Below are 27,701 nucleotides of genomic sequence, written 5' to 3'. Positions count from 1 at the left end.
TCAAATTCAGTTCGGATTCCTCCCACTCGAGCACTTACATCTTACTCAGCTGATTACAACAAAGAACCAAAGAAAAATATCCCAGAACACCTTAACTTAAAGAACCTGACCTAGAAATTGCCATATGGCCACCAAGGTTTCAGCTCTGAAAGGAAGACAAGGAATGCTGAGTCATTCTGCTCCTAAGAGACACACTGCCACACACCCTCATTTCCAGGTCAGGTGCATCTTTTTGGTCTCGATGTCTATCCCTGAGTTTGTGACTATACTTGTTTTTTGAGACAATAAACTGCCATTGTAAAGACCTGTGGGTGATCAAAGAACTTAATTTACACTGGTGGCTCTGTCCTCATAGAATGGCTCATCACAAAAACATTTACATGGCCAAAAATGATCTCCCAAACAGAACCTAATTACAGTAAAAGTCTCATACGCTTCAAATTAGCTTCTCATGCCCTTGACTCAATCATCCAAACATTAACTGGAGGCCTACTATGTATGGAGGCCAGCTTCAGAACATACATTTGAGGGATCCCCAGTCGTTTCAGGAGACAAAGAGAAGACAAACTTTGTAAATAGATAAATTACAATAAAATACGATGGATGCTATTTTAGAAGGATACACAACGTTACTTGGCAGCAAATGGGAAAGAGATTGCCGGAGGGGAGGGGAGGGGAGGAAGTTCAAGAAAGACTGTACAGAGGTGAATCATGGGAGCTGAGGATGGAGGAGGACTAAATTTGCCACATGAGGGGCTCCTGGGTGGCTCTGTCCGTTAAGGATCTGACTCTTGATGTCGGCTCAGATCATGATCTCATGGTTTTTGAGATCGAGCCCCCCGCTGGGCTCCATGCTGAGCATGGAGCCTGCTCAGGATTCTTTCTCCCTTTCATCCAGCCCCTCCCTCACTCACATGTATTCTCTCTCTCAAAATAAAAATATACTTAAAAAAAAAAAAAGAAAGAAAGAAAGTGTGCCATGTGAGGGGAACTGCACCAGATGGGCACCTTGGGCCGAGGGAATCAAGTGCACGGGGCACAGGGAAGTCAGTGCAGGTGATGCATGGGGCAGAGTGGAAGAGAGGAAACAAATTTGCTGAGACTGGAATTCCTGAGTACTGGTCCTCACTGCCAGCCAGTACTGTGTGCCAGACACCCTAGTGACGTTTTGAGAGTTAATTTGCAGAAAGAACCTCAACAGCTGCCTGGCACACAACAAACATTACACATATTTTGCTTTGACTATTACTATGTGCGTTTTGGTGACACATGCACCACCACCTTAGCCTGTGGTTAGGAACAATTAAGAAATATTTGTTGGACGAATGAAGAACTTGTGGTTTCTAAGAAGGAACAGAGATGCTACGTCCCACGGAAAGGTGAAGGGAAAGTGTTTTCTACAGGATTGCTTCAGTCACCTGAAGGTCATTCCACTCTTCCCAGTGGCCATTCCCACTCACCCCATCCAAAGGTAGGCTGGGGCAGCTAGATCACTGGTTAAAAATACTCATCACTGGGGCACCTGGGCGGCTCAGTCAATTAAGCATCCGACTTTGGCTCTGGTTATGATCTCACAGTTCATGGGTTCGAGCCCTGCATCGGGCTCAGAGCTGACAGCCGGAGCCCAGAGCCTGCTTTGAATTTTGTGTCTCTCCCTCTTTCTCTGTCCCTCCCCCGCTTGTGCACACTCTCTTTCTCTCTCTCTCTCAAAATAAATAAACACTAAAAAAAATACTCATCACAAAACTTTGCATTTGCATGGCATTTTCAGCTTACTTGTATTATCTTGTTTAAAATAACCGCCATCTTGGGGCGCCTGGGTGGCGCAGTCGGTTAAGCGTCCGACTTCAGCCAGGTCACGATCTCGCGGTCTGTGAGTTCGAGCCCCGCGTCGGGCTCTGGCTGATGGCTCAGAGCCTGGAGCCTGTTTCTGATACTGTGTCTCCCTCTCTCTCTGCCCCTCCCCTGTTCATGCTCTGTCTCTCTCTGTCCCAAAAATAAATACACGTTGAAAAAAAAAAATAAAATAAAAAAAAAATAAATAAAATAAAATAACTGCCTCTTTAAATCCTAAACTTTTCATCTCTTGTCTGAATATAACCCGAAATTCTGTCTCTGGATCTAAGGTCCCACTAGCCTCCACAGGGGGAAGCTCAGGAAAGAACTGAAGTAATTGGCTGAGGTCCTGACCATACTGACTCCTGCATCAACCCCTACACTAATCTGAAGAAGGAATGAAGGAAGCAATGGTATGAATGAAGACTTGGTAAAGGTGGTGCATTAAACTCCTAAACTTAAAATCGCTTTGAAAAGGTCACGCTCTAGCCTCAATGTAATTTAATTCAGTTCAATTCCACATCCCAGAGAAAAGGTACTACAGGCTGGGGATGCCCCAGCACAGACTTATTTCCGATCCCACAGCTGGAAATCAGACCAGGTCTTTAACTGTCGCTGCTGCTTACCAGCTGGGTGGGCACTGAGTATATTTGAGTGTGTGGTTCTCCATTTGTAAAACGAAAGGGTCAGGATGGACAATCCCAAAGGCTTCCCCAGCTCTCACTCAATAATTTCAAATGGGAAATGGCATTAATATCAGTAACTATTTCTGTATTTCAAAGCCAGTAAGTTTCTAGAGTTCATTTCAGAAGAATACTTGGCTCAGCCAATCACCAAGTCTTTTCTATAGTTTGACTACAGAAGAAACTGGGAAATAGAGTGCATATCTTTATTCACTCAAAAATATATATTGAGTGCCTATTATTGTAAGACACTATTCCAGTCATCTCTACAGCACTGAACAAGCAAACGAGATCACCCTTCACACCCTTTCCTTTGGACGGAGGAAATAGTTATCTGATAGGTTTGTTTATATTATATAAATTGTGTGTGGCTATCTCTGAATTAGCAAACAGATTAAAACGCTTCAAAAATACCTGTCTTCGTTTCTCCTTTAACTAGGCAAATAACTATATTTTCTTCTACTGTAAGAAGAAGTAACTCCTAGTTTGTGAATAGATTGAGATACAGTCACACATAATTCCTATAAACTTTTAAGACACTGAACAGAAGTGTTTAAATGCTTTCTGCAGCACCGAGAATTTAATTTTCTCTTTTTCTGGGATGAATTCTTTAAAATGTTTTAAAAATTTTTTTAGTAATCTCTACACCCAACATAGGGCTCAAATTCACAACTCCAAGATCAAGAGCCACATACTCTACCAACTGAGCTAGCCAGGCACCCCTAAAAGGGGATTTTAGATACAAAACAGCACTTCCCTACTCTTTCACAGAATGTGTGATGGGTTACAACAGGAATATGATGTGGAATTTCAACGACTATATCTCAAAAATGGCATCTTTACAAGCTGCAAAATAAATAAATAAAATGAAGAGCAAACAAACTGACCTTGGGGGTAGAAAAATGTATACTAGATCTAGATCAGTAAATATAAGAGATTGTTCCATTTAAGAATTTTGGAGCTGCAAGAACCACTTGTTTTATAAACAAGAAACCTGAGATTCAAAGACATAAAGGGACCTGGCCAAGGTAAAGCCAAGATACTTGTTAGTAGCAAAGCTGTGGTAAGAATTCAGCTTTGCAGAACCCTTATTCAGGAATCTAACTCTACATTAACTGTTAAGCGTTTTAACAAATCAGGAATAGAGAAACAGTACCCCTTATAGATGACACATTGCTTTAGATTAATGTGTGACACCTAATGTTTACAGTATATTCTCCAGCAGGCTATATAATCTGATATTACTTATGAAGGGTTTAGATAAATTTATGGATGAAGCATCTAGAACAGATACATTCTACACAGGTCACATTCAAAATGCCTGTAAGTATCCTGTTCAGAATTTGGAATCCCTTTCCTCTGCTAAAGAAGAGTAACAAATTATGAGCTTATTTAACCAGGAATGATTGAAATATTATGAATGGTGTCCCAAAAAGCACCCTGAACTGGGCCCCTATTCCCCTCACACCCCCAGCCCTACATCTGATCCCCCTGAAGTAGCTGGATTACTTCCAGAGTGGAGGCTGGAGCGACTCAAACTGCAAACCAGAGGGAGGTTCCTAAGCCACGGATTCCTGTCAGAGACTGCTTGTATTAAAGATAATTAAGAATATCTAAAAACATACTTAACCTTTTGAGGTCAGGGTCACAGATGATAACCATGTCTTACCCAAAAAATGCCTCTTGGACACAGCATAGAGAATCTGAGGCCAGAATGGTCTGTACCTGAAATCTTGGCTTTTCTGGATCAGAATTCAACACTTTTAGGAAGGAGATGAGTTTAAAGAGAAGCCATCACGGTCCACTCTCCCACTTACATACTCAAGAGGTGACTCCAATCGTAAATGTCTTCCCCTATGTAGGTTCCTAGTCTGGGAATGACATTCTATGTAGTGCATTACTGACGCTTACACGCTCCTAGAAAACTTTTAAAAACATTCACCTTAATGGCAATTTTGTAAATTTAGTGAGGGTTTCCATAAAGCTATACTGACAGGGTATGGATGCGAGCGGAATTTGCAAATTTTCCTCGGACCTCCAGACGGCTTCAGGTGAAATTCGAGTTCCTCCCAAAACAAAGTCCCTAAGTACGTGAAATTTCCGTTCTCAAATCTTGGTCTCGGAGCAGATGGTGGTGGTCAAAGGAAGCTCTCAAGGTTAGGGGCTTTCTCCAACCCTAGGAGGGCTCGCGGGGGAGGGCGGCTGGTCTGCGGGGCCCGAAGGAGACTTGGCTGGGGGAGGCCCGGGTGCGCGCGCCCACCGGCCGGCTCCCGGGGACCCCGGCGCGCCTCCCCCGCCCTCCCGGGGCCCGCCTCGCTCACCGAGGTGGCCGCCGACGATGGTGACGGCGATCTGGTCCATGAGCACCGCCCGGAAGCGCACGTCCTGTTCGGAGCAGCGCTGACGGAGAGCGCGCAGGATCTGCACCTGCGGGTAGTCCTCGCGGATGCGCCGGTCCGTCAGGAACCAGAGCTGGGAGCACATGGCGGCCAGGGCGGCGGCGCCCGGCGCGGCGCGGGCCCCCTCGACGCCCCGGGCCGCTCGCTCGGGCTGCGGGCGGGCGGCCGGCCGGCGTCCCGGGCGAGCGCGAGCCGCGGCTCCGCTCCCGCCGGTGCGCCAGGCGCCTCTGCATGACCCAGCGAATCTGCCCGGCCACTCAGCGCCGCCGCCGGCCCGGGCCAGCCAATCAGCGCGCGGCGGCGGGCGCGGGCCGGCCGCGCGGCCAGCTGCAGAGGCGGCCTCCGCGGGCGGCGCCCGGGAGGGGCGGCGGGGCCGGGGCCTGCGGCGGAGGGGGAGGGGCGGCGCCCGGCGGACGGGCCCCGGGGAGTCCGCGGGTGGCAGGCGGGCGACTAGCGCGGCAGCCGGAGGGCATCCCGCCCCGCCCGGGACCCCGGTGGGCGTGGCGTCGCCGGCCGGGGTGGGGACGGCGGGAGCGGTGAGGGGCCGGGCGGCGGCCCGCGGGGCGGAGGAGGTGTCCCCGCTACCCCGCTAAAGATGCGCAGCGGGCGGCGGGCTGCGTCCCAAACGCGGTCGCGAGCAGCGGGGGTCCGAGGGGCACCGGTGGGCCCCAGCAGAGTCCCGGGCAGGGCCTCAGGGACATCCCAAGGGGGATTCTGGGGCCTGGCGAAGGTCACCCGGGAAGGCCCCCAGTTGGACCCTGGCCTCGGAATTCTCTGCCGAAATCCCGGCCTGGAGCTGGGGTGGAGGGTGGGGGTGCTGAGGGGGATTAGGCTTTAGCCGCCTCCCATTCAGATAATTTGAAGGTACATTTCTCAGGGTCTCAGATTTTCTTGCACTGGACACCCCAACTAGTTTGCGGCGGCTGTGGGCCTCAGAACCTCAATGTGACGAAAACGGGTTTAAGAGTCCTTTTAGAAGGACCACTGGCTGGTCTTCCCTCTCTCCACCCCCACAGGCCGTACAACTGAGTCATCTTTAAATACCGTCCTCGGTCCTAGCCAATTGCAGATTCCGCCTGCAAACAATGTTTGAAGCCAGATCCCTTCTAAATAACTGCAAGACTGAAGTTAGCCATCTTTGAAGATCGCAATTGCTCTTCCAGCTCATTAAAATAGAGTCTTTTTTTTTTTTTTTTTGGCTTAGGGAAGCAAGAGTAATTTCAAGGCAGGCCCAGCAGTGACGACTTGGAAACCCATCTTAAGATGTCTCAGGTAAGGTACAGGCTTCACTGTAAATATCATGCAGATGTGTGCATTTACCCCACTAGATGTGCCTTTGGAAAAGTTATATCTAAATAGAGTTTCAAAATTAATTCTTTTTCAAGCAAGGTTAACTAAATCCTTTTGTGTTGCAAAATGCCCCCCCCCACTACCATGTATTTTCTTAAGAATCAGTACACTAGTGCCCTATGGATTAGTAATTTCCAAAAATTCTCTTTTTTTTATTTATAATTTTTTTAATGTTTATTTATTTTTCTGAGAGACAGTGTGAGAGGGGGAGGTGCAACAGAGAGGGAGACACAGAATCCAAAGCAGGTTCCAAGCGATCAGCACAGAGCTGGATGAAGGGCTGGAACTCATGAACCATGAGATCATGACCTGAGCCGAAGTCTGACCCTCAACTGACTGAGCCCCCCAGGTGCCCCCCCCCCAAAATATCTTCTAACCACAGATGAGCTTGGGCACTAGAGACTCTGTCTTCTACATTGGCCATTTCCTTGATGCTCCATGGTATTCACCTTGTTGACCCTGGTGCTTCCTATGGGGCTTTTGCAGTATCACACATAGCATGTCTATGAGATGACGAACCATAGAGTGCTGGCACACTTGTTTACTGAAAACTGTATAAGGGTCTGTAAATTTAGAAGTTGCTTATCATCTATGTCCATAGCTCTCTATACGAGGCTAGAATACTTAAGTCATATGAAGATACAGGTGCATATCCAGGCTTGAGGAGAGCAGGGTCTGCTTCCTCACTGTCTTTGCTCTTCCTTGCTAGCAAGTTAATACCACCCCTGTGGTCTCCCTTTTCTAGGATGGGTGACAGGTGAGGATGTGGGACAGCGGCATATCCCGTTAGGAGATGGCTATGCTTGTATAGGGTAACATTTTGTTATATTACGGAAATTCCTCACGCACAGAGATATGGTCCCAGGTTTAGGATTATTTTTCCCAGATGTATTATGTTATGTAATTTTCTCCATAGATGACTCCCAAATTCACATTGAATCCTGACATCTTTTGAGCTTCAGCAGTATAAAACAGAATGCTGTCCTGCCATTATCTCAACATACCTAAAGCCAAACTCACTCTTTCCCCTCCATTCCAGATTCTACTCTCTTTTTTTTTTAAATTTTTTTTTAACGTTTATTTATTTTTTGAGAGAGAGAGAGAGACAGAGCATGAACGGGGGAGGGTCAGAGAGAGAGGGAGACACAGAATCTGAAACAGGCTCCAGGCTCTGAGCGGTCAGCACAGAGCCTGACGCGGGGCTCAAACTCACGGACCGCGAGATCATGACCTGAGCTGAAGTCGGACGCTCAACCGACTGAGCCACCCAGGCGCCCCTAGATTCTACTCTCTTAAACAGTAAGGAAAATATATTATCTCATGTGGCATGTAGGGCAGCTTTAGATTTAGTTCATTTAACAGCTAAATAACATTCTCAGTGACCCAGATTCTTTCCGTTTTGTCACTCTGACATTCCTAGGTTAGTGCCCCTCGTAGTCACAAAATGGTTGCCACAGTTCCACCTAACACATGCATACACGTAACATCTGGCAGAAGTAGAGAGACTGTTTCTTCCCATGTATCCCTTTCATTATCAAGGAAAACCTGTCTTGGAATTCTTCAAGCCATCTTCCCATGATCTCATATGCTGACATCTAAACCAGTCACCATCAAGGAGGAAGAAACTATCATGAATGGCTTAAATTAATTATGATTCGCCCCTGTGGCTGAGAATTAGACTTTTTTTCCCCCAAGCACGTGTAGACTTAGGTGAATAACCTGGGCAAAATGGGGGTTTTCTTAGGAGGAATGAAAGGAGAATAGATGTTAAGGGGACAAATAGCAGTGTTTAATACATGTGGTAATACAGTAAATATGTCAGCTAGGTTAGGCTGTGGTAACAGATGATCTCAAAGTGTCTTACGACAGCAAAGTTTTTTTCTTGAAATACCCTACATGTTCATGGCAGGTCAACTTGGCTATATTCTAGTTTGTCCTTATGCTGGGACCCACGCTGGACCCTTATCTGGAACACAGTTGGTCTCATGAAAGAAGAAAAGTGATCATGTGAATCCCACAGTAGTTCTTAATATTTCTGCCTGGAACTGATGCATGTTCTTGGTCACAAAAAGTTCCTCTGGCCAACTCTGGCATCACTAAGGAAGGACAGCAAACATTTGTTTAAAACTGTGACCAACAACACAGCGGGCCACACACAAGGACCAGAAATAACCAAATCTTGCTCTGCTAATCATCTCTCCTCTCCTTAGAGTTCCCAAGGGGACTATGCACAGGAAAGAAATTGGAATCGAAACCAGTGGATTATTTTACTCATAGCTGAGCTGGCACCCAATAACCTCCAGAACAGAAATCTGCCAGAAGACTAGGTTGAATGACATGGCATAGGTTTCAGGCTACAGTGAAGCTCCCTAATTCCCTGTTCCCTTTCCCCCCTCTACATTTCGGGGCCAGTATGCGTGGGCATGCCTGCCGAAAGAGGGGAGAAGATGATCAGATCTGCAAAGCAGACCGGATTTACTTTTCTTAGTGTGTGCTAGAGACTGAGCCGGGCCGCTTAGCAGGAAATGGGGAGCAAAGCAGCACACACGGCCACGTGACCTTTGAAGACAAAGCGACCGTAACCACGTAAAATGTGAACTCATTAATGTACTGGGTTCTGAACAATCAGATTAACAAATTCTTCCTTCTGAAGGAAACCATTAAGAAGACAGGACATTCTCTGCCCCTCCCCCACTTGCTCTCAAAACAAACAAACAAATAAATAAATAGAAGGGCAGAAAAGGGAATTCCTTCCTATGTTCCCACACTCTCACTTCTGTTCTTACTCTGTTAGGAAGAGGAATAGAAAAGTGGCCTGTGCACCATCTATTTGCCTCCTCATCTAGACAGTAAGCCTCTTAAGAACAGGGGCTAAAGCATTGTGTATCACTGTTTCTACCTGTAGTAGGTACTCAGGTAACTGTCGATAATAGTTATGACCATCGTTAAGAGACATCATTGCAATTTCAGTTGACAAAACTGTGGTCAATTACAGATAAACAGTTGGCCTTTGAATAACACGGTGGGTAGAGATGCCGACCCCCTGCACAGTTGAAAATCCATTTATAACTTTTGACTCCCTAAAAACTTAACTACTAACAGCCTTCTGTTGACCAAAAGCCTTACTGATAACATAAACAACACATATATTGTATATGTGTTCTACACAGTATTCTTACAAGAAAGTAAGCTAGAGAAAAGAAAATGTTATTAAGAAAATCAAAGGGTGCCTGGGTGGCTCAGTCAGTTAAGTGTCTGACTTGGGCTCAGGTCATGATCTTGCAGTTTGTAAGTTTGAGCCCTGCGGCAGGCTCTGTGCTGACAGCTCAGAGCCTGGAGCCTACTTTGGATTCTGTGTCTCCCTCTCTTTCTCTCTGCTCCTCCCCGTGTCTCTCTCTCTCTCTCTCTCTAAAGTAAATAAACATTAAAAAAATTTTTAAAAAAATCAAAAAGAAGGGAAAATATACTTACAGGACTGTACTATATTGAAACAAATCCATGTATAAGTAGACACACACAGTTCAAATCTGTGTTGCTCAAGGGTCAAGTATACTAGGTTTTGTAACCTGGGATTCTGGGGCTATATTTCTCATCTTACTTTTAACCTTCAGTATAGACTGGCACAAATGGGTATTGAGATGTGGGTGTGGACAGTGGAAAGAAAGTGATAGTCTTCATAAATATTACATATGACCCTAAGCAGATGGATGTGCCAAGTATATAGAAGATCAAAATTCAATTGACCTCAATAAATTAGAGAAATGGTCATCAATGGCAGGTTAAAATGCATTAGATAGCAAAAGAAGCATCTCTCTCTCTCTCTGTCACACACACACACACACACACACACACACACACACACACAATTCAAGAAAGAAAAACTGGCCGGGCAGAAATGTGGCCAAAAAAGACCTGATAGATGCGGCAAACCAATAACAGAACGAAAAGAAAAACAGCAGGATATATTAACAGAAGCCTGTGAAGCCAAATTCATCTTCACCTCCCTGGGACCTTGCTTAGTGCCTGGCACACAGTGCACGTTGCTAAGTATATGTGGAAAAAATGCATGACTTTGGCTTTGGTCAGATTATCCGTGCTGTTCCCTTCCTCTGAGAAGACTTTGCATAACCAATTCCTGTCCATTCTTCAAGGCCCAGCTCAAATACAGTTCCTGTCTGGTGCCTTCCTTAAATTCAGCCTACCCTCAACTAGAAGAACGCTCTCTGTTTCTGAATTTTCGTAAGTGATGAGTATGTGCTAGTGATGATTATTCCAGTAATGGACAATGGGTAGCTACTGGGTGAATAGTAACTCAGATTAAGACAGTCCAGTACACATAATTTTGAATTATAGAAACAATAACTAACAGAAGGTGTCTGCAATTCTATAACTGTTCATCATTGGCATTGACTCTGACTTTCTGTGCTCTTGTTTCTTCTCTCTGTGCTGTATGTAATCCAGGTGTCAGTTTTCCCCTCCTCCTCTTATTCAAGCTCACACCCCTTATGCCCTCTCCTACCAGCATCTTAGTGAACAAGATCGAATTTGCTGAAGGGGAGACGTGATTTATGTCACGTGGGCTGTAGCAGCTGGAACCCCGCTATGACACACCTCTTTCTCCAGAGTACACACTCTCCGCTTCTGCCACAGGGATCTCTTCCCATCCCCTACCCCATCCTACCTCCCAGCCTCCAGCTTTCCTGCTCTTCACCTTCCCCCCCACCAGCCCTATGTAGACTCCTCAACCCTTCATTATTCAGAGGAATGCATTTCATCCTAGTTTCTACATCCAAACCTGTGCCCAACGAATGACCATGTTCAGCAAAACAGCAAGTTCTTCCAGTTACAGGATCTTCCCTCTTCAGGAAATAGAAGGCGATTATAAATAATATTCTTCTTTTGTAAACCTAATTAACACAAAACGACTGAATGGGGTTTTTTCATGAAGTCTTCATGTGGAGCTTGTTGGAGCCAGCTTTTGAAGAGTACAGCGGACACAGGTCTGCAAGGCAGGGTACAAAGAAGACGTCCAGGAGGGGATTGCCGGCTGCTGTCCTGCTCTGGATGAACTAGGCTCCCAGAACCGGGTAGGAGTTTATAGTTCTCAAGGGGCTTGCCCTATCTGTCTGGAGACAAGGCTGCATAATTGCTTATCTTGTTATCTGCCAGCCCCAGCCTCATGCAGCTGTAATCATTAAGACAGTTGTTCCGTCGTCCTTTCCTAGCTCCTTAGCCTTTTCTGACCAAGTCGGGAATTCTATTAGAAATCCTAACACTATCTTTCCTTTCCTCTCATGTTAGGGAACAGGCTATGCTCAATAACAAAAGACCCCAGAAGACAGTGACTCGACAAGTAATTTCTCTGTCACTCAGTAGTCCAGTAAGGAGGACGTCCGGGATGGGGAAGTAGCTCTGCTTCACTGGTTCAACCCAGGACCCAGGTTCCTTTCATCCTAGTGTGCCACCAACTCATTGTTGGCATGTTTGGGGCCGGCTCTTGTGGCCACATCTGTGTTCCAGGCCTCTGGAAGGAGAAAGAGAGGAAAGAGGAAGTGGACAAGTGGCCGCCTTTGAAAGATGTAACATGAACATTATACTCCTAACTTCCATTCACATCCCAAGAACCTGGACCCATAGTCACATCTACTGCAAGGAGGCTGGAGACTGTACTCCCTAATTGGTTAGGTGTGTGCCCAGCTAAAACTCAGTGTGGGGTGAGAAGGGCTTCTGTTACTAAAAGGAAGAGAAGAAATGGACATGAAGATGAAGAACAGCTCCCACCGTACCTCCCTATCCTTATGTGGGGATAAGAGACCCTACAGATGTGCCACTCTAGTAATCTCCAGTTTCTTCAAATTCCCTGAATATGCATTTCTGTGTCCCACCTCCACGACTGTTCACGGTAAATCTTTCTCACTTTCGTTGCCTGCTAGCATCGGCTCAAGTAGCACCTTCCCTAGGAAATCTTCCTGTATCTTAGTTTGGGGTAAGTGCCCTTCTTTGTGTTCTGATAGTGTTACGGAACCAGGCTGGAACGCTGGCGGAAAAACCAAGTGGCACTCAGAGATCTTGGTGGATCGGAGATTTATTTAACACCAGCGGGCTCAGAGGAGACTGTTTTTCCAAAGATCCGAGCTCCGAATGAAGGGAGGAAGGGTAATTTATAGTGGTCAGCTTCCATATCTGTGGCAGGCTTGTGCGCGTGGCAAACAGGGCAAGAAGAACCTGGAAGAGGGGTCTCCAAACTAGAGACCAGAGCTTGTTTTAGTCCCGTTGGCCATCTTATGGTGTAAAACTGTATTCATTTTCCCAACGGTAGCACACTATGCATTTTTCTCCTTTGGCAATTGTCAAAGTCCTCCAGTATCTGCACACATGTGAAATCATCTCCTTGTGCTCTGTTTCCGTCTAGACTGTAAGCCATTTGAGAGCAATTTTGCTACGTCTTAGTCATATTTGTGTCTTACTACCTAGGTTGAGCTGAATTCCTTTTCCCGCCAGTGGGTGAAATAAATTGTGCCATCGCCTGACCCCCTGCATGCCCACTGAGGTGTAGCTTTCATCCATAATGGCCAGGCTGTCTAAGTAGGCATTCTTCCCATTTGGACAAAAGGACTAGCCTGAAACCCTAGCAGGTCTAAGATCCTGACCCTCATCCTAGCTCTTTGAATTCCTGTCCCTCGTGAGCCCAAGACCTGTTTTTGTTACCCTCTAGGGGCTGGCTGCCAACCTAGAACCATGGTATGACTGCCATTTGCTGACATTGATCTTAGACCCTTCACTAGGTCTAAGCTATGCTTCATCTGCTGTGTACTTCCTTGATACTGAAACCAGCTGGAACTTAGTCCTGGCATATTCTTTATCTTGGCATGTTGACAAATGACCCTTTAGCTAGGTCAGTTTTCCCTAGTTCTGCTCCTGGTGGGCTCTGTCCATTTCCCATTCACCACTGGTCATCCTGCTAAAGCTCTATCATGCTTGACCTGTGAATAAATGTGCCCATGTTAGGATTAATAAGTATTGTTTGTACCTTCTGTTTGAAGATAACTGGTCCAAGATAGGAATCAATTCTTAGCTTTGTGGCATATCACTGGCACAAAGTGATATATACTTTTTTCTTTATATAGACTTTCTTTGGATGAAAAATTACTAGTGTGTGTATATATTTTTATTTATTTTATAATGCATATTATAAAATATATAAAATAAACATTTTGAAAGTATATATATATATATATATACACACATACACACACAAACATATATAGCTTAAAATATAAATATTTGAGTATGCAAAACCAGTGTATTGAGCAGGTTACTCATTTGCAAATATGTTTTATTTTTACAAAAGGAGTTGCCAGTAAAATCTTAAGAATTAATATGTCTCTCTTTTGGTGCAACTTTAGTAATTATTCAGTAAGGCAGAATTCCCAGTTCAGATGGATGATTTGGTCAGCCACATAATCTGTCCTTCTGTATATCAAAGAGATGGGTCAGAAGCAAGGAAGTTTAACCATAAAAAGTCAGGAATTTGGTCAAATCATCCAAAGACCTTGGGAATATCCAGGGAACTGAGAGGCAGGTAACTCTTAGCATCCTTGAGAATATGAAGATGCATTGGCAGTTTGTAATGAACTGAAGGTTCCCAACTCTAAAAGGTCACTTAAGAGTTAGAGATAGGGGGGCACTTGGGTGGCTCAGTCAGTTAAGCATTCGACTCTTGATTTTGGCTCAAGTCATTATCTCATGGTTTGTGAGTTTCAGCCAACAGCATGGAGCCTGCTTGAGATTCTCTCTCTCCCTCTCTCTGCCCCTTCCCCCGCTCATGTGCACACATGTGTATGTGTGTGCATGTGCACACACTCTCTCCCTCACAAAATAAATAAACTTTTAAAAAGATTTTTAAAGAGTTAGAGATAGGTCCCACCTGCATGTACATTTGACAATTTGCAAGTAACAAATTCCGTTTAAACTAGCATAAGCAAAAAGGGAATGTACTGGCGGCTTACAACCCTTGGAAGTCTAGGAGTGGACTTCAGTCACAGCTAGATCTAGGGGACTAAAATACATTTTCAAAATTGGTCTTTCTCACTCTTTCAATCCCTGTCCCTTCCTTTCTCTCACTCTTGCTCTGCTTCTTTCTGACATTGGCCCCATTCTCTTCTACAAGAGATACCTTCCTCTACATGGCAGAGAAGAGGGCCCCCATTCACATTCTTAACACTCTTTATCTGGAAGGCCACATGCCTTTTCTTCTACCTTTAAATGGAAAAAAAAAAAAAAAATCCCCAGGAAGAACCTGATTGGCCTACCTCTGGGCTAATCATAGCCAAGGCTATTGGGTTCCTTGGTTGGCTGGGCCCTGTGGCTGTGAAGTGGGGAGGAATAGTTGGCAGCCTCACCAGACTCACACAATTTGTGTGGGTCTGGGCAGACAAAACAAGAACTTTCCACCACATTCTCCTTTCTAATGCCTGAGAGTCCCCAACTAAATATCTCCAGTGTTCCCACGAAACAGCCCAGGCTTCATGTCATACTTTCGATGTTTCCGCTCTTAACGTTCCACACTGATCACTGCTTGCTTTCTGTGTGGATTCCTGCTCCATGGTTCCCTTGGATTTCCCGCTGCTTATGTTGTTGATGCTACTTAGCTGGACCGTGGTTGGCCACTCTGGTGCTCAGGCCAATGCCTGTGCTGTGTTTCTTTCCTGCACCTCCTTTTAGTACTCTATTTGGAGATGTGCCCGTGAGTTTCCCAGATTATCTGATGGGGTCCAGTCCAGAGAGTTGTGCCATTATGTCCAGTTGTATAGACTGTGCAGTGCACAAGGGCACCCAGTAAGGGCAAGCATGGGGACCAAAGTCTAGCACGAAACGTAGTTCATTAAGGTTGAGTTACCCACCCACCCACCTGTGTTCTCCAGGAGGAAGAAGCACTTTTTCTCTTTGTACTAGGGTCCTGATCCCTGCCCTCAGGAGCTGTGACTGCCCCTAGGCAGCTGAAGGCTACCAGGAGCACAGCTCCTACTGTTTCCTCTGAAAAGCAAAGGAGCAGCTTCCTCTCGTTTGCCAGTGTATCAAAGAAATGCCATTATGTTAAACATAACACCGGGAGAGCAGGAGGGATCACAGGCCCATCCCACCTTGTCATCCAACTATAACAGCCTCATATGCCCTCTCAATATGCCAAAGCAAACAAATAATGAAAAACCATCACGAATGTGACAGAGCTGTCAAAAGCACACAGTCATGAGCTGTGGAAATTATGAAGCATTGGGGGTTCTATGTTTTCTGAAACTGGTACATCTCTTATCAAGATAGAAAATAAAATCTAAGAAAATCTGTCATGGGGCACCTGGGTGTCTCAGTGTCTAGGTCTCAATTTTGGCTCAGGTCATGATCTCGTGGTACATGAGTTCAAGTCCTGCATCTGCTTGGGATTCTCTCTTTCCCTCCCTCCCCTGCTCTCTCTCTCTCTCTCTCTCTCTCTCTGTCTCTCAAAAAAAATAAACTAAAAAAAAAAAAAGAAAAGCTGTGAGAACCATCTCACGGAAGTACTGACCATCACACCATGTCAGAGTAAGCCATGCTCACATTTAGTCACACTGTTAAGACCGTGATGGCTCTCCGATGTGCCAAGGCAGGCCTTTGTAGTGTTACATGCAGCTTAAACCTGGCCCTCTCCTGTTCCCCAGAACATAGAGAAGATACCAATGGCAAGAGATTGGGTTTGACAAGGTTAGGTAATAGCCACCATGTTGGTCCCAGAACTACCATACGAACCAAACCTGTAGCCCTGATGCTGCACGTGGCTGATGATACTGCACCCTTTCTTTTGTGATGAATGCTCTCCTGGGAATCTGGAGTCCTGCCTGCAATTTGCTTCTGTCAGCCCTCCCCTGCCTCCTTTCCCCCAGCCCCTCAGACATACCTACATACACAGCGTGGATATGGCTTGAGTTCTTTTCCTGGAAGGCTCCTTCACAATCGGGCAAAACAGAATGCAGCAGAAAACTGGGAGACATGTCATCTCGTTAACACTCCAGCAGTACCCAAATCCCACTTTGATCCCAGTGGGCACTCGCTCCAGTAGGGATAGAGGAGAATGTGTCCGCTGTTGCCATCTGGGGTGTCCCCTGGAGTGGTGAGTCAAAGGTGGTCAAACGTGTATACATTTCTCAATCTGTGTCTCTCCTACCACTGCCCTAGGGCTTTATTTTTCGGCAGAAGGGTGTAAAATTGAAGACACAGGACTGCTTCCTACTCTGCTGCTCAGACGTTCTCCTGTTCTCCTTTTGTGTTATCCTCCATAAAACTAAATCGGATGGGGTTCTAGCCAGTGATAGGGCCAGGGTAGGAGGGAGGTGTGGAAGGGATGTGTCCTGAGGTGGTTACCGAATCCATCAAAGAGAGTTGGAAGAAACTAATCTAGAGACAGTGGAGATAGTAAGATAGACAGCCCGAGGCACAGGAGCTTCTATTTGACTGCTCACAATTAAAGAAAATTAAAAAAAAACACACACCAAAAAACTGTGAAGAAGGATACTTTCAGCAATGAGAGTGAAACATCTGTGAATAATTCATTTTCAAACTGGTTTGCCAAGGGAGAGCAGTCATGGGGCTAAACCCTTGATGAACTAAACCCTTGATGAAAAGCAAAGGTTGCATGAGTCACACCCATTACTTGGAAAAACTAATAGTAATTGACTCTGTCCCTTCTTGCCAGGGAATCGGACAACACACTGTGTGTTATTTCTTTGGTCCCGTCTCTCTGAAGACTTCAGATTGTATTATTTTTAAAATCTTGATACCAGCTAAAGCATCAGGTAATTTAGTCATGTCCAGTAGAAGAGAGTGTACTGTATACAGCAGACAAGAGATGGGATACATGGGGGGCAGCACAGGTAGTAGGAAAAAAACCCTACTGAATTAGGAGACCCACGTTCTTGTCCTGCAAGCTAGCACCGTAACTAGCCAGCAATGGAATGTTAGAAAAGTCACTTAACCCTCACTAGTCTTTACCTGCAAGATGAAGAATTTTAAATTAGATAACCCATTATGTAAATAATCTCTAAAGCCAGCTCTAAAATACTATAATTCCAGAGCGCCTGGCTGGCACAGTTGGTGGAGTGTGTGGCTCAGGATCTCGGGGTTGTGAGTTTGAGCCCCACCTTGGGTATAGAGATTGCTTAAAATCTTTGAAAAATAAAATAAACTACAATGCTATAATTCCATAGTCTTATTGGAACGTCACTAGGTATTCGAGAAACTCATAGACAAATACCAGGAGCCAGGAGTAAATGGACTGAACTAAGCCCACCAGCAGAGGAAACAAGCCCATGCTGGTAAAGGCTAGAGAGCTGCAAAGTCTGCCGTTGTTTTCCAGGGAGCTGTGTGATGGCTGGGCACAGGGGCCATGGCAGACAGTCCTGGGAAAATACTTAGTCCTGGGCTCCCTAAATGTTCCTTTTGGTCTAGGTGTGAGATTAAGATACATCTAGGGGCGCCTGGGTGTCTCAGTCAGTTAAGTGTCTGACTTCCGCTCAGGTCATGACCTCACAGTTCATGAGTTCGAGCCCTGCATCGCATCTGTGCTGACAGCTTGGAGCCTGGAGCCTGCTTCAGATTCTGTGTCTCGCTCTCTCTGCCCCTCCCCTGTTGTGCTCTGTCTCTCTCTCAAAAATAAATATTTAAAAAATTAAAAAAAAAATAGATACATCTAAAAGTGCTCTGTGATTTGCCTCTTTTCCCCTTTTGTCTATTATAACTGTAGAGAAATATATCCCAAGAGATCTACTCACACAGTAAAGTTCTTCATGTGCCTATAGAGGCTGAGGCTGTACACAACATAACAGACCAGTGGTTAACACTAGCATAAAGAATTATGTTGTTGTAGCCATTGTAGATGTGCCTAAATGTGACCCAAAGGTTACTGGTTACCCCCCGGCCTTGCTTGATATCGTTCACGTTCCTAAGATATGATCTGTACTTTGTTGATGGCGCAGCTTAGGTTCCAAATGCCCTCTTAGTTGTCTACAAGACAGGAGAGAGGGCCCTGGCTTATAGGACACAAGGCTCAGTCTAGGTCTGGAAATATGCATCACATTCCCACAGGCTGCAGACGAGACATATGAGACACCTAGGAAGTCTTTCTGAACGCCAGCATTTCAAGAGATAGTCCCAGGCTATGTGCAGATCCTCTGTCCCAACACAAGAGTCCTGGAATCAAGGCAAGGCATCCTACTGCATACACTTGCTTTCAGTTGAGCACAATACACCATGGCCTTGACTTCCCTGGGGAGTATTACTCCAAAGCTTAGGCCTTATAGGGGTAATGCTTAACACTTCTCTTTTCTATCCAAGTTCTGAACCACTTGATAAACAAGGCAAGAGCTGGTAGATGGAGGCCAAAAGACTATGTTTCTATGACATCAGAGAACGTGGCTTTGATGTGAGAGTTCAACTGTCTTCTTAATGCTGAAACCTAGAGTTAGATGGATTTACCACCTAGTCAGAGAAATCACTGAATTCTGTAGGACTCCTCCATAAGGGAAGGGAGCATGAAGAGAACATGAAGGAGCAGAGCATAGAGCCTGCTAACTCTGGCCAGACACACTCTCCAAAGGAAGGAGATAGGAAAGAGGTTCTGCTGTGCATACCTAGTTTTGTCACTGAACTCAAACTTGTCTGTGCACCTGATGTGCCGTAGGCCAATGTCTTGAGACACCGGTTTTGAAGCAGAGAAAGCTTTGTTATCAGAGGGCAGCCCGATGAGGAGGCAGGGGATCATTTCCAACAGCTGCATTCCCCTGCTGAGCCTAGGCACAGCTTATGTATGTTTGGAGAAGAAGATAAATTCATGAGAGGAGAGTGAAGGGTTTCTTGAAACCTTAAGTGGGGGGGGGCGGGGCTTGAAACATCTGGAGGTATACATGCTTCCAGACAATGAGGTGCCATTCAGGACTTGGTACATCAGATAGTTTTAAGACAAATGTCAGCATCTGTGTCCCGTCAGATTCTTATAATAATCAATGTGCAAACAAGTGGTAGAGTTACAAGGGCACAGTTAATGATTGGTCGTGCACTGGGCTTAAGACATGCATAAAACATAATTAAGTAGGGAACAGAACATGGAGCTACGTTAATAATATAACTAATACAACTATTGGGGTGCCTGGGTGGCTCAGTCAGTTAAGCATCAACTTTTGATTTTGGCTCAGGTCATGATCTCAAGGTGGTAAAATTGAGCCTCATGTCATGCTCTGTACTGGGCATAGAGCCTGCTTGAGATTCTTTTTCTCTCCCTTTGCCCCTCCCCCACTGAGTGTGTGTGTGTGTGTGTTCTCTGTCTCTCTCAAAAAAAAGCTATAGTGTTGTTTCTGCTTTCAAACAGGTCTAGGAACCAATTGTCCAGCCTCAGATTCTCCTTTCAAACTTACCAATCAGAAACTTACTCTCCTCCCCAGTATTATGCTAAGAGTACTGCACCTGCCAAACGGAAGGGATGTGTGAAATTGAGAGGAAGCACTGTTCCATCAGCCACTCTTCCCATTAACAAAGTCCTAGACCTTTTTCTAGTCTCATAGGGAGGCTTAAAGTTTCGGAAGTGAAACAGCACATCTAACCTACCCCTTGGGACAAAATAATTAAGTGCACATAACACCCAGCAGAACACTGTTCATTAGGGTGCAGGGGATAAAGAATTAGTAGGATAGTAGGTTCATCCTGTTTTCTTCCAGCTCTATGTCCAGAGTACCTTCCTCTTTTAGGATAACCAGGCCTGCCACAGGGTGTGGTGACAGTTGAATTGAATAATTACTTATTGAGGAATTGCATAATTACCTGGTAGATGCTGAATTCCTGTTGAGATCCTAGGAAAAATTGAATGATGAAGGATCTTAGGACATCCTCCAAGAATATCAGATTCAACATGACACAAGATTAAGGACTAGCTTATCGTTGGTCTGTTATCCCCACAGATGATATATCAGAAACTAAGATTCATTCTTCTTCTTTTTTTAATATTTATTTATTTTGAGAGACAGAGAGAGAGCATGCAAGGGAGGGGCAGAGAGAGATAGGGTGAGAGAGCACAAGCAGGCTTTGTGCTGTCAGAGCAGAGCCCTACTTGGGGCTTGATCCCATGAACCAAGAGATCATGACCTAAGCAGAAATCAAGAGTCAGACACTTAACTGACTGAGTCACCCAGGTGCCCCACATTCTTCCTTCTTTTTAAGTAAGCTTTATAGGGGCGCCTGGGTGGCTCAGTCGGTTACTTCAGCTCAGGTCATGATCTCATGGTCCGTGAGTTCAAGCCCCACGTCGGGCTCTGTGCTGACAGCTCAGAGCCTGGAGCCTGTTTCGTATTCTGTGTCTCCCTCTCTCTGACCCTCACCGGTTCATGCCCTGTCTCTCTGTGTCTCAAAAATAAATAAACGTTAAAAAAAAATTTAAGTAAGCTTTATAATGTAAAACTTTAAGATTTACAGAAAAATTTAGATTTTGCAAAGATAGTAAAGATATTTCCCATGTACGCTGTGCTCAGTTTGCCCTATTAGTAATGTCTTATATTACTATGGCATATTTGTTATAATGAACATATGAACAATGACAATATATGAGCATATGAAAATATTGATACATTATTATTATTATTATTATTATTATTATCATTATAGAATAAAAGGTCATTGCCTTTTGGGAGGAAGACCACAAGAGGTAAGGGTTGTTAAAAAAACAAATTTGACTTATTTATTTTTAGTTATCCAAAGGGAGTTTTGTTTCCTTTGTTTTTTAATGACAGAGCTGGGAGTGTGGCTAAATCTGCCCCTAGTGTCTTCTGGGACCTAACCCATGTCAGTACTAACTGGAGGAGAACTCTGGGGTCTCCATCATCTAGATATCTGTGTGTTGGAGTGGATCCAAAACCATTTTCTACAGAGATTCCTGTCCCGGCCATGTCTTTGCTCTGCTCACCTGTGTGAGGCTCTGGCCCCAGGTCTCTGCCCAGCCCTTCAGTTTTTACAAGCAAGTTCAGTCAGTGCTGCTCCCAGCTGGGTCTGTATTTAGCATGAGCAGAATAGCTTCCAACCCACCACTTGTTAGGAATCAAAATGCTTTCCATTGTTATTAGTTTGGCTCAGAGAAGCAGTATTTAGGGAGGATTGCTTGGAGAGCATATATAGTCTTTGAATCTTCCATTTATTTTTCATTTTTTTAAAAACAAAATTCAAGTGAGTAAATTTGAAGATCTAATTCACTTTATTAAGTGATTCATGAGTTGGGCAGCATCCCAGCCAGCAAGTAGGAGCTCGAAGAGTTGTATAAAATAGGATTGTTATAGGGAGGAGGGTGGGGCAAGGAAGTTACTAGCAAAAGAAAGAAAAGATTGTTTCAGGTTGGGTCACTTCTCTTAGTGGAAAGAGCAGGGAGTTTTACGTCCTCTTCCTTTGTTGGGGGGGGGGGGGGGGGGGGGGGAGGGAGGGACCCGGTTGGGCGGTGTGGAACAGTGAGGGCCCATGTGACAGATTACCTCACTGGTGCTTATCAGAAAAAATTTTTTTTTCAATAAGCTCTACACCCAACATGGGGCTTGAACCCCTGGCCTCAAGTTTAGGAGTTACTTGCTCCACTGACTCAGCCAACCAGGCACCCCAGAAAATTCTTGACTGACCTGTTAAGACTACATTTCTGGGGGAGGTTGAAATTGCATTTAGGTTAGGTATTAAGCCCAGGTTTGGTGAGTTGGTCTAAGTGATGCCATTTTGGGCTTATGGTTTTCTTTTTAATAGATGCCAGTTTTCATCACATTGTATCAAGGATACATACTATCAATATGACTTGTAACTACTGTTGTTGACCTTGATCACCTGGTTGAGGTAGTGTTGGTCAGGCTTCTCTACTGTAAAATTACTCTCCCCTCCCCCCTTTCCATACTGTACTCTTTGGATAGATGTCACTCCACAGCTCATACGTAAGGGGAGGCAATTATATTCCACTTCCTTTTTTTTTAAAGTTTATTTACTTACTTTGAGAGAGAGAGAGAATGAGCAGGGGAGGAGCAGAGAGAGAGAGAGAAAATTCCAAACAGTCTCCACTCTCAGCACAGAGCCCGACACAGGGCTCTATCTCACAACCATGAGATCATGACTTGAGCTGATATCAAGAGTTGATACCTCCTATCAGTTGATACCTGATATCAAGAGTTGTTCTACCTCCTTAAAAGCAGAGCATCTACATAAATTATTTGGATATATATATAGATATGTGTGTGTGTATATATATATATATATATATATATTTTTTTTTTTTTTTTTTTTTTGCACGGGACATTTGTCTCTTCTCCCCCATTTACTTATTTATTCAATCATTATTATCACCTAGTGACTTCTTATATTCAATTGCTATTCCTATCTGCAAAAGAAATGGACATGTAGTTTTGTAGTTTGTCTGTTTTTTTCTGGTCACATGCTCAGAATTTAGGAGAGAATCACATTGGATTCTCATGGATATTTATTCTGTACATTGGGTTATAACCCAATACTACTTTGTTTATTTTGTTGCTTAAATTGTACCAGTTTCGGCCATTAGGAGCTCTTTCAGGTGCTTCCTTTGCCTCTTTGACAAATCCCCATCACTGTCTTATTTTATTTATTTATTTATTTATTTATTTATTTATTTATTTATTTATATGTCTTTTAGCACTCCATTACTTTCTGGCACTACAAGATGCTTCAGGCTCATCTTGAATATTTCCTGTCCCAATCCTAGAATCAGCCATTTCTCCAAGGAGCCAGAGTTTATCCTGATTTGCATACTTGTATCTAAAATGAACTCATTTGAGGGGCACTTGGGTGTTGTTGTCGTTATTATTATTATTATTATTATTATTATTATTATTTTAAGTAATCTCTATGCCCAACGTGGGACTCAAACTCACAACACCGAGATCAAGATTCACATGCTGCACTGACTGAGCCAGCCAGGCATCCCACAAATTTATTATCTTACAGTTCTGGAGGTCAGAAACGGGCCTTATGGGGCTAAAATCAAGTGTTGACAGAGCAGCGCTCCTTTTGGAGACTTGAGGGACAATCAGTCCCTTGCCTTTTCAGCTTCTGGTGGCAATCCACACTGCCTCATGGCCCCTTCCAGCAATGGCATCTCGACTCCTGCAACCTTTAACATATTCTTATTTTATGGGGCGCCTGGGTGGCTCAGTTGGTTAAGCATCCGGCTGTTGATTTCAGCTCAGGTCATGATCTCACGGTTCATGGGATTGAGCCCCACACTGGGCTCTGTGCTGACAGCACAGAAACCTACTTGGGATTCTCTCTCTCCCTCTCTCTCTGCCCCTCCTGCTGCTCATGCTCACTCTCTCTCTCTCAAATAAATAAAAGTAGAATGTTCTTATTTTAAAACCTTTCATTTAATCACATCTGCAAAACCCCTTCTGCTATGTAAGGTGACATACTCACAGGTTTTGGGGATTAAAACTCGAACATCTTTGGAGGGCCATTCTTTTATCTGCCACAAACCCCTACAATGAAAAAGTGACATTTGCTGGTAAATCACAATCTTACCTATTTCCTTTATACTACATAGGACATTCTAAATCTAAGTATTTTGACAGCCTCTGACAATCATCTCTCCTTTTCTCAAAAGGAGATAAATACAATATTATCTAATAAACCCTTCTAAACAACATATGTCAACTTTCTGGTATTTTACCACCCCCCCCCCAAAGTAGCACAATTTTCCTAATTCTAGTGATATCATCCCCAATAGCAATTTAGAACATGTGGCTTAAACAGTCCATGTAGTTGATTTCCTACTTTAACCAAATGCTCTCCAGACAAGAAAGAATAAAGCCTTTATCCAGGTTCATAGGGTCATAGTGGCTCTCCTGGCCTGTTTCTTATCTATGTGTTTTCCATCCTGGCATATAAGGCTCATCTGTCAACCATGTAGATGAGAGAATCTCCAACTATGTGTCCCATAAGGTGGGCCCAGTGTATTCGAATTAAAAGTTAAATAATTATGGATTTTTTTTCCAAATGGGAAAAAGTTACAGTGATGAATAGATTGTTACACATTTCAAAAATGTTCCCCATTAATCTTCCTTCACACTGGTGCTTCCTACCGCTTGCCTGTCAGCACGTGCAAGCTGACAACAAAAGGAATGAATAGGAAGCCAATTAAAATTAATAGAAAAAAGTCAAAGATAAGAATAACAAATCATGCCTGGCTCGATAGCTCATGGTGCTTTCCTGTAATTTTATGTTGCATACATCCAACAGAGAAATATTTTGCTAGCCAAAATGCTGTATCACATAAAGGACTCTAGATGTAAAGGATAAATATCTTTCCCTAAATAGGATGGAGACTATACCACTATTTCTTCATTGCATTGTAGAATCTTAACAAAAGGATACCATTTTTGTCTTGTAAAAGGCCAATTTAAACCTGCAGGGGCAGGAATATGGGCTTTGGAACCAGGTAAATCTGAGTACAAACATCTTCCTAGCTGCACGACTGTGAATATGTTGCTTAAATGAATAATTTGAATTCGTTAAGAATTACATTTGGCTGTGTGTAGGTCATAAAGCAGCTGAAAAGTGAAAGAGGCTGATTTCTCCCTCAAAATAAAGAAGTGCAGAGTTAGGTTGTCCCAATTTGGTATGGTGGCTCCTTGATCATTAAGTTTCTAGTTCCTTTCTGCATGCCTCACCATCCTTAGCACCTTCTAGGTCACTCATGGTCTAATATGGCTTTTGAAGCTCTAGTCACCTCATCTGCTTTCCAAGCAGCAGAATGGATGAAGGGAGGAAGGACAACAGAAGTTTTCCAGGAGCCCCACACAGTGACTTCTGTTGATATCTAATTGGTGGCTCCTATCTGCAAGGCAAATGGGAACTGTAGTTTTTCATCTGCACACAGTGCTCAGAATTTGGAAGGAGGGAATCATATTAGATTCTGTGCAGCAATGCCTAACCAATCCCCAGTGTCCATGATTCCCTTCTTTAAGAAAAAAATTTTTTTACATTTATTTATTTTTGAGAGACAGAGTGAGACAGAGTACGAGCGGGGGAGGAGCAGAGAGAGAAGGAGACACAGAATCCAAAGCAGGCTCCAGGCTCTGAACAAGAGCTCAGTGTAGAGCCTGACACGGGGCTTGAACCCATGAACTGTGAGATCATGACCTGAGCCAAAGTTGGGACGCTCAACAGTCTGAGCCACTCAGGCGCCCCCGTGAGTCCCTCCTTCTAGTAATAGAATCATTACCACATCTATCTACCACTAGATTTTACCTAGGCATGAGTAGAGCCTCTATTTTTCAGCCTCCCTTGCAGTTAGTTGTGGCCATGTGACTATGATCTTTCTGGACAATGGGACACGAGCTGAGTGTTTGTGTGCAATTTCCTTAAAGGAACTGCCTGTCCTTCATCCTCTCTTCCTCCTTCCCACAGGCTGGGACATGCATGTGTAGTGGTGAGCCAGCTTTTACCAAACAAATGAGGATGGCACAATGGATGATTCAATGGTGGAGTAATGAGACAGAAGAAAGGTACGGGGTGAGTGAAGCCGAGCCACCTGCATCCTGGACTTTCTGCCTGCCTCTGCTGTGTTTGGGGAGAGAAATAAACCTCCAGCTTGTTTAAGCCACTGTCTTTTGTTATCTCTTTGTTACAGCAACTTAGCCTGTATCCTAATTAATACAGTCACCTTTCTGTACCTCGGTTTATTTTTCTGTAAAATGGAAATGGCATTATGTACTCCACTGGGTTATAGCAAGAATTTAAAACATTATAAGTAAGGGGTGCCTCGGTGGCTTAGTTGGTTAAGCATCTGATTTTGGCTCAGGTCATGATCTCCTGGTCCGTGAGTTCGAGCCCCGCATCAGGCTCTGTGCTGACAGCTCAGAGCCTAGAGCCTGCTTTGGATTCTGTCTGTCTGTCTGTCTGTCTCTCTCTCTCTCTCTCTCTGCCACTCCCCTGCCTCTCTCTCTCTCTCTCAAAAATAAATTAAAAAAAGACATTAAAAAATATAAGTAAGGCACCTGACAGAGCTATTATAAGTAATAGTTATTAGCATAGGGCTCCTGAGAGGATTCTGAGAAGTTGAGTAAAGCACTTGGAGGAAACGCTCCCACCATTATAACTGGGAACTGTCCTGTGATTGGATTCTTGATTTAGCCACAAAAACATACGAACAATAAATGTCTTGGATTTAAAGATAAGTAAGCTAGTTAAAATGTTTAGAAAACACCTCCTGATGCATTTTCCCCTTCTTAATTGGATTCTCTTCCTGCCTGAGGTTGTCATGGGGGGTGCAGAATGCAGAGATGATGAATTTCAGTAGTAGACATCAGAACAATACTGCAAAAGATAAGGTAGGACTAGCTTTTCCTCAGTAGGCTGTAACAGTGGGATCAGGGGAGGCCACAGGACAGCGTGGGGTTCCTCCCCTGCTGTCATGAGTGGGTAAAACAGCCAGCAGGGAGTAGAATTTTGAATTGACTAAATTCAATTTGAACTTAGAGAGACATAAACATAATTAAAAGTTTTTTTCCCCATGCTATTAGCAGGAATAGAGGCTTGAGTCTAAGAATTTATTGTAGAAAATAGTGAACATTATATTCTTTGGCACATCTGAGTCATAGTATGCAAATTTCTGTCCTGCTGCATGATACTTACAAGGTTCGTACAGAAAAAGCACAAGTATAGTCAATTTCATTTATGAACGCAGATTCCATAATCTTAAATAAAACATTGACAAATGTAATCCATTAGGATAGTAAAAAGAATAATCCATCACATCCAAGTAGCATTTAGCTCACAAATGCAAGTGTAATAGGATTTTAAATTAGAAGTTTCAGTCGGAAACCCCAAGGCAGTAGATATTAGATAACAAAGTTGTCAGCAAACCATCTTGTGGAAGTTTCAAAGTAAATGGTCAAACTAGTTGCACAGGGCTGCCTACGTAGCTCAGTTGGTTAAGCGTCTGACCCTTGATTTCAGCGCAGGTCACAACCTCACTGTTCAGGAGTTCGAGCCCCCATCGGGCTCTGTCCTGATGGTGCAGAGCCTGCTTGGGATTCTCCCTGTGTCCCTCTCTTTCTGCCCTCCCCCCCCCACCCCACAAAATAAATAAATAAACTTTAAAAAAACCTAGTTTACACATTCTCAACCCTCTCACCTTCAGGGGTTTAAGGTTGCTGTAAAACTTTGTAAAGAGGACTTTTCTGAAGAGAGCTATGCTCAGTGAGCAGGGGTAGGGGATATTTTCCCATTCTCAAGGGGGAACCATTTCAATGGGACCACCTGGAGACCTTGATCTGTAACTCCTCCAGGTGGTAGGTCAGTGACTGCCTCATGCTTCGAACATGGGAAGAGCAGAGATGGGCAGGGTAGCTGCTCAACCCATAGGGAG

At 44.3% G+C, this 27,701-nt stretch overlaps 1 protein-coding gene and 2 long non-coding RNA genes across 3 annotated transcripts in view; 1 reads left to right on the top strand and 2 right to left on the bottom strand.

Annotated features, from left to right (window-relative positions):
• The window catches only part of RIMKLA (ribosomal modification protein rimK like family member A), a 33,069-nt gene extending 28,066 nt beyond the window's left edge, over positions 1–5,003 (bottom strand). The window contains exon 1 of the mRNA XM_030327130.1: positions 4,841–5,003. Within this exon, the coding sequence (XP_030182990.1) occupies positions 4,841–5,003 (163 nt within the window). The remainder of the gene's footprint in view (positions 1–4,840) is intronic.
• A 355-nt stretch (positions 5,004–5,358) lies between these two features.
• LOC115520117 lies at positions 5,359–10,790 on the top strand. Its single transcript, XR_004343962.1, has 3 exons — positions 5,359–5,412; positions 6,123–6,190; positions 10,730–10,790. It is a non-coding gene; the product is annotated as an uncharacterized LOC115520117 (long non-coding RNA).
• Positions 10,791–11,717: 927 nt separating this feature from the next.
• On the bottom strand, positions 11,718–23,876 carry LOC115520118. The gene is made up of 3 exons (XR_003970697.2): positions 23,747–23,876; positions 16,200–16,404; positions 11,718–11,792 (listed from the first exon to the last, which is right to left on the bottom strand). It is a non-coding gene; the product is annotated as an uncharacterized LOC115520118 (long non-coding RNA).
• Positions 23,877–27,701: the final 3,825 nt, after the last annotated feature.

This window comes from Lynx canadensis, chromosome C1 (assembly GCF_007474595.2).
Source record: "Lynx canadensis isolate LIC74 chromosome C1, mLynCan4.pri.v2, whole genome shotgun sequence".
In the NCBI taxonomy this organism is placed as follows: domain Eukaryota; kingdom Metazoa; phylum Chordata; class Mammalia; order Carnivora; family Felidae; genus Lynx; species Lynx canadensis.
Note: the sequence above shows the minus strand (reverse complement) of the source record. Positions and strands in the feature narration are given on the sequence as shown.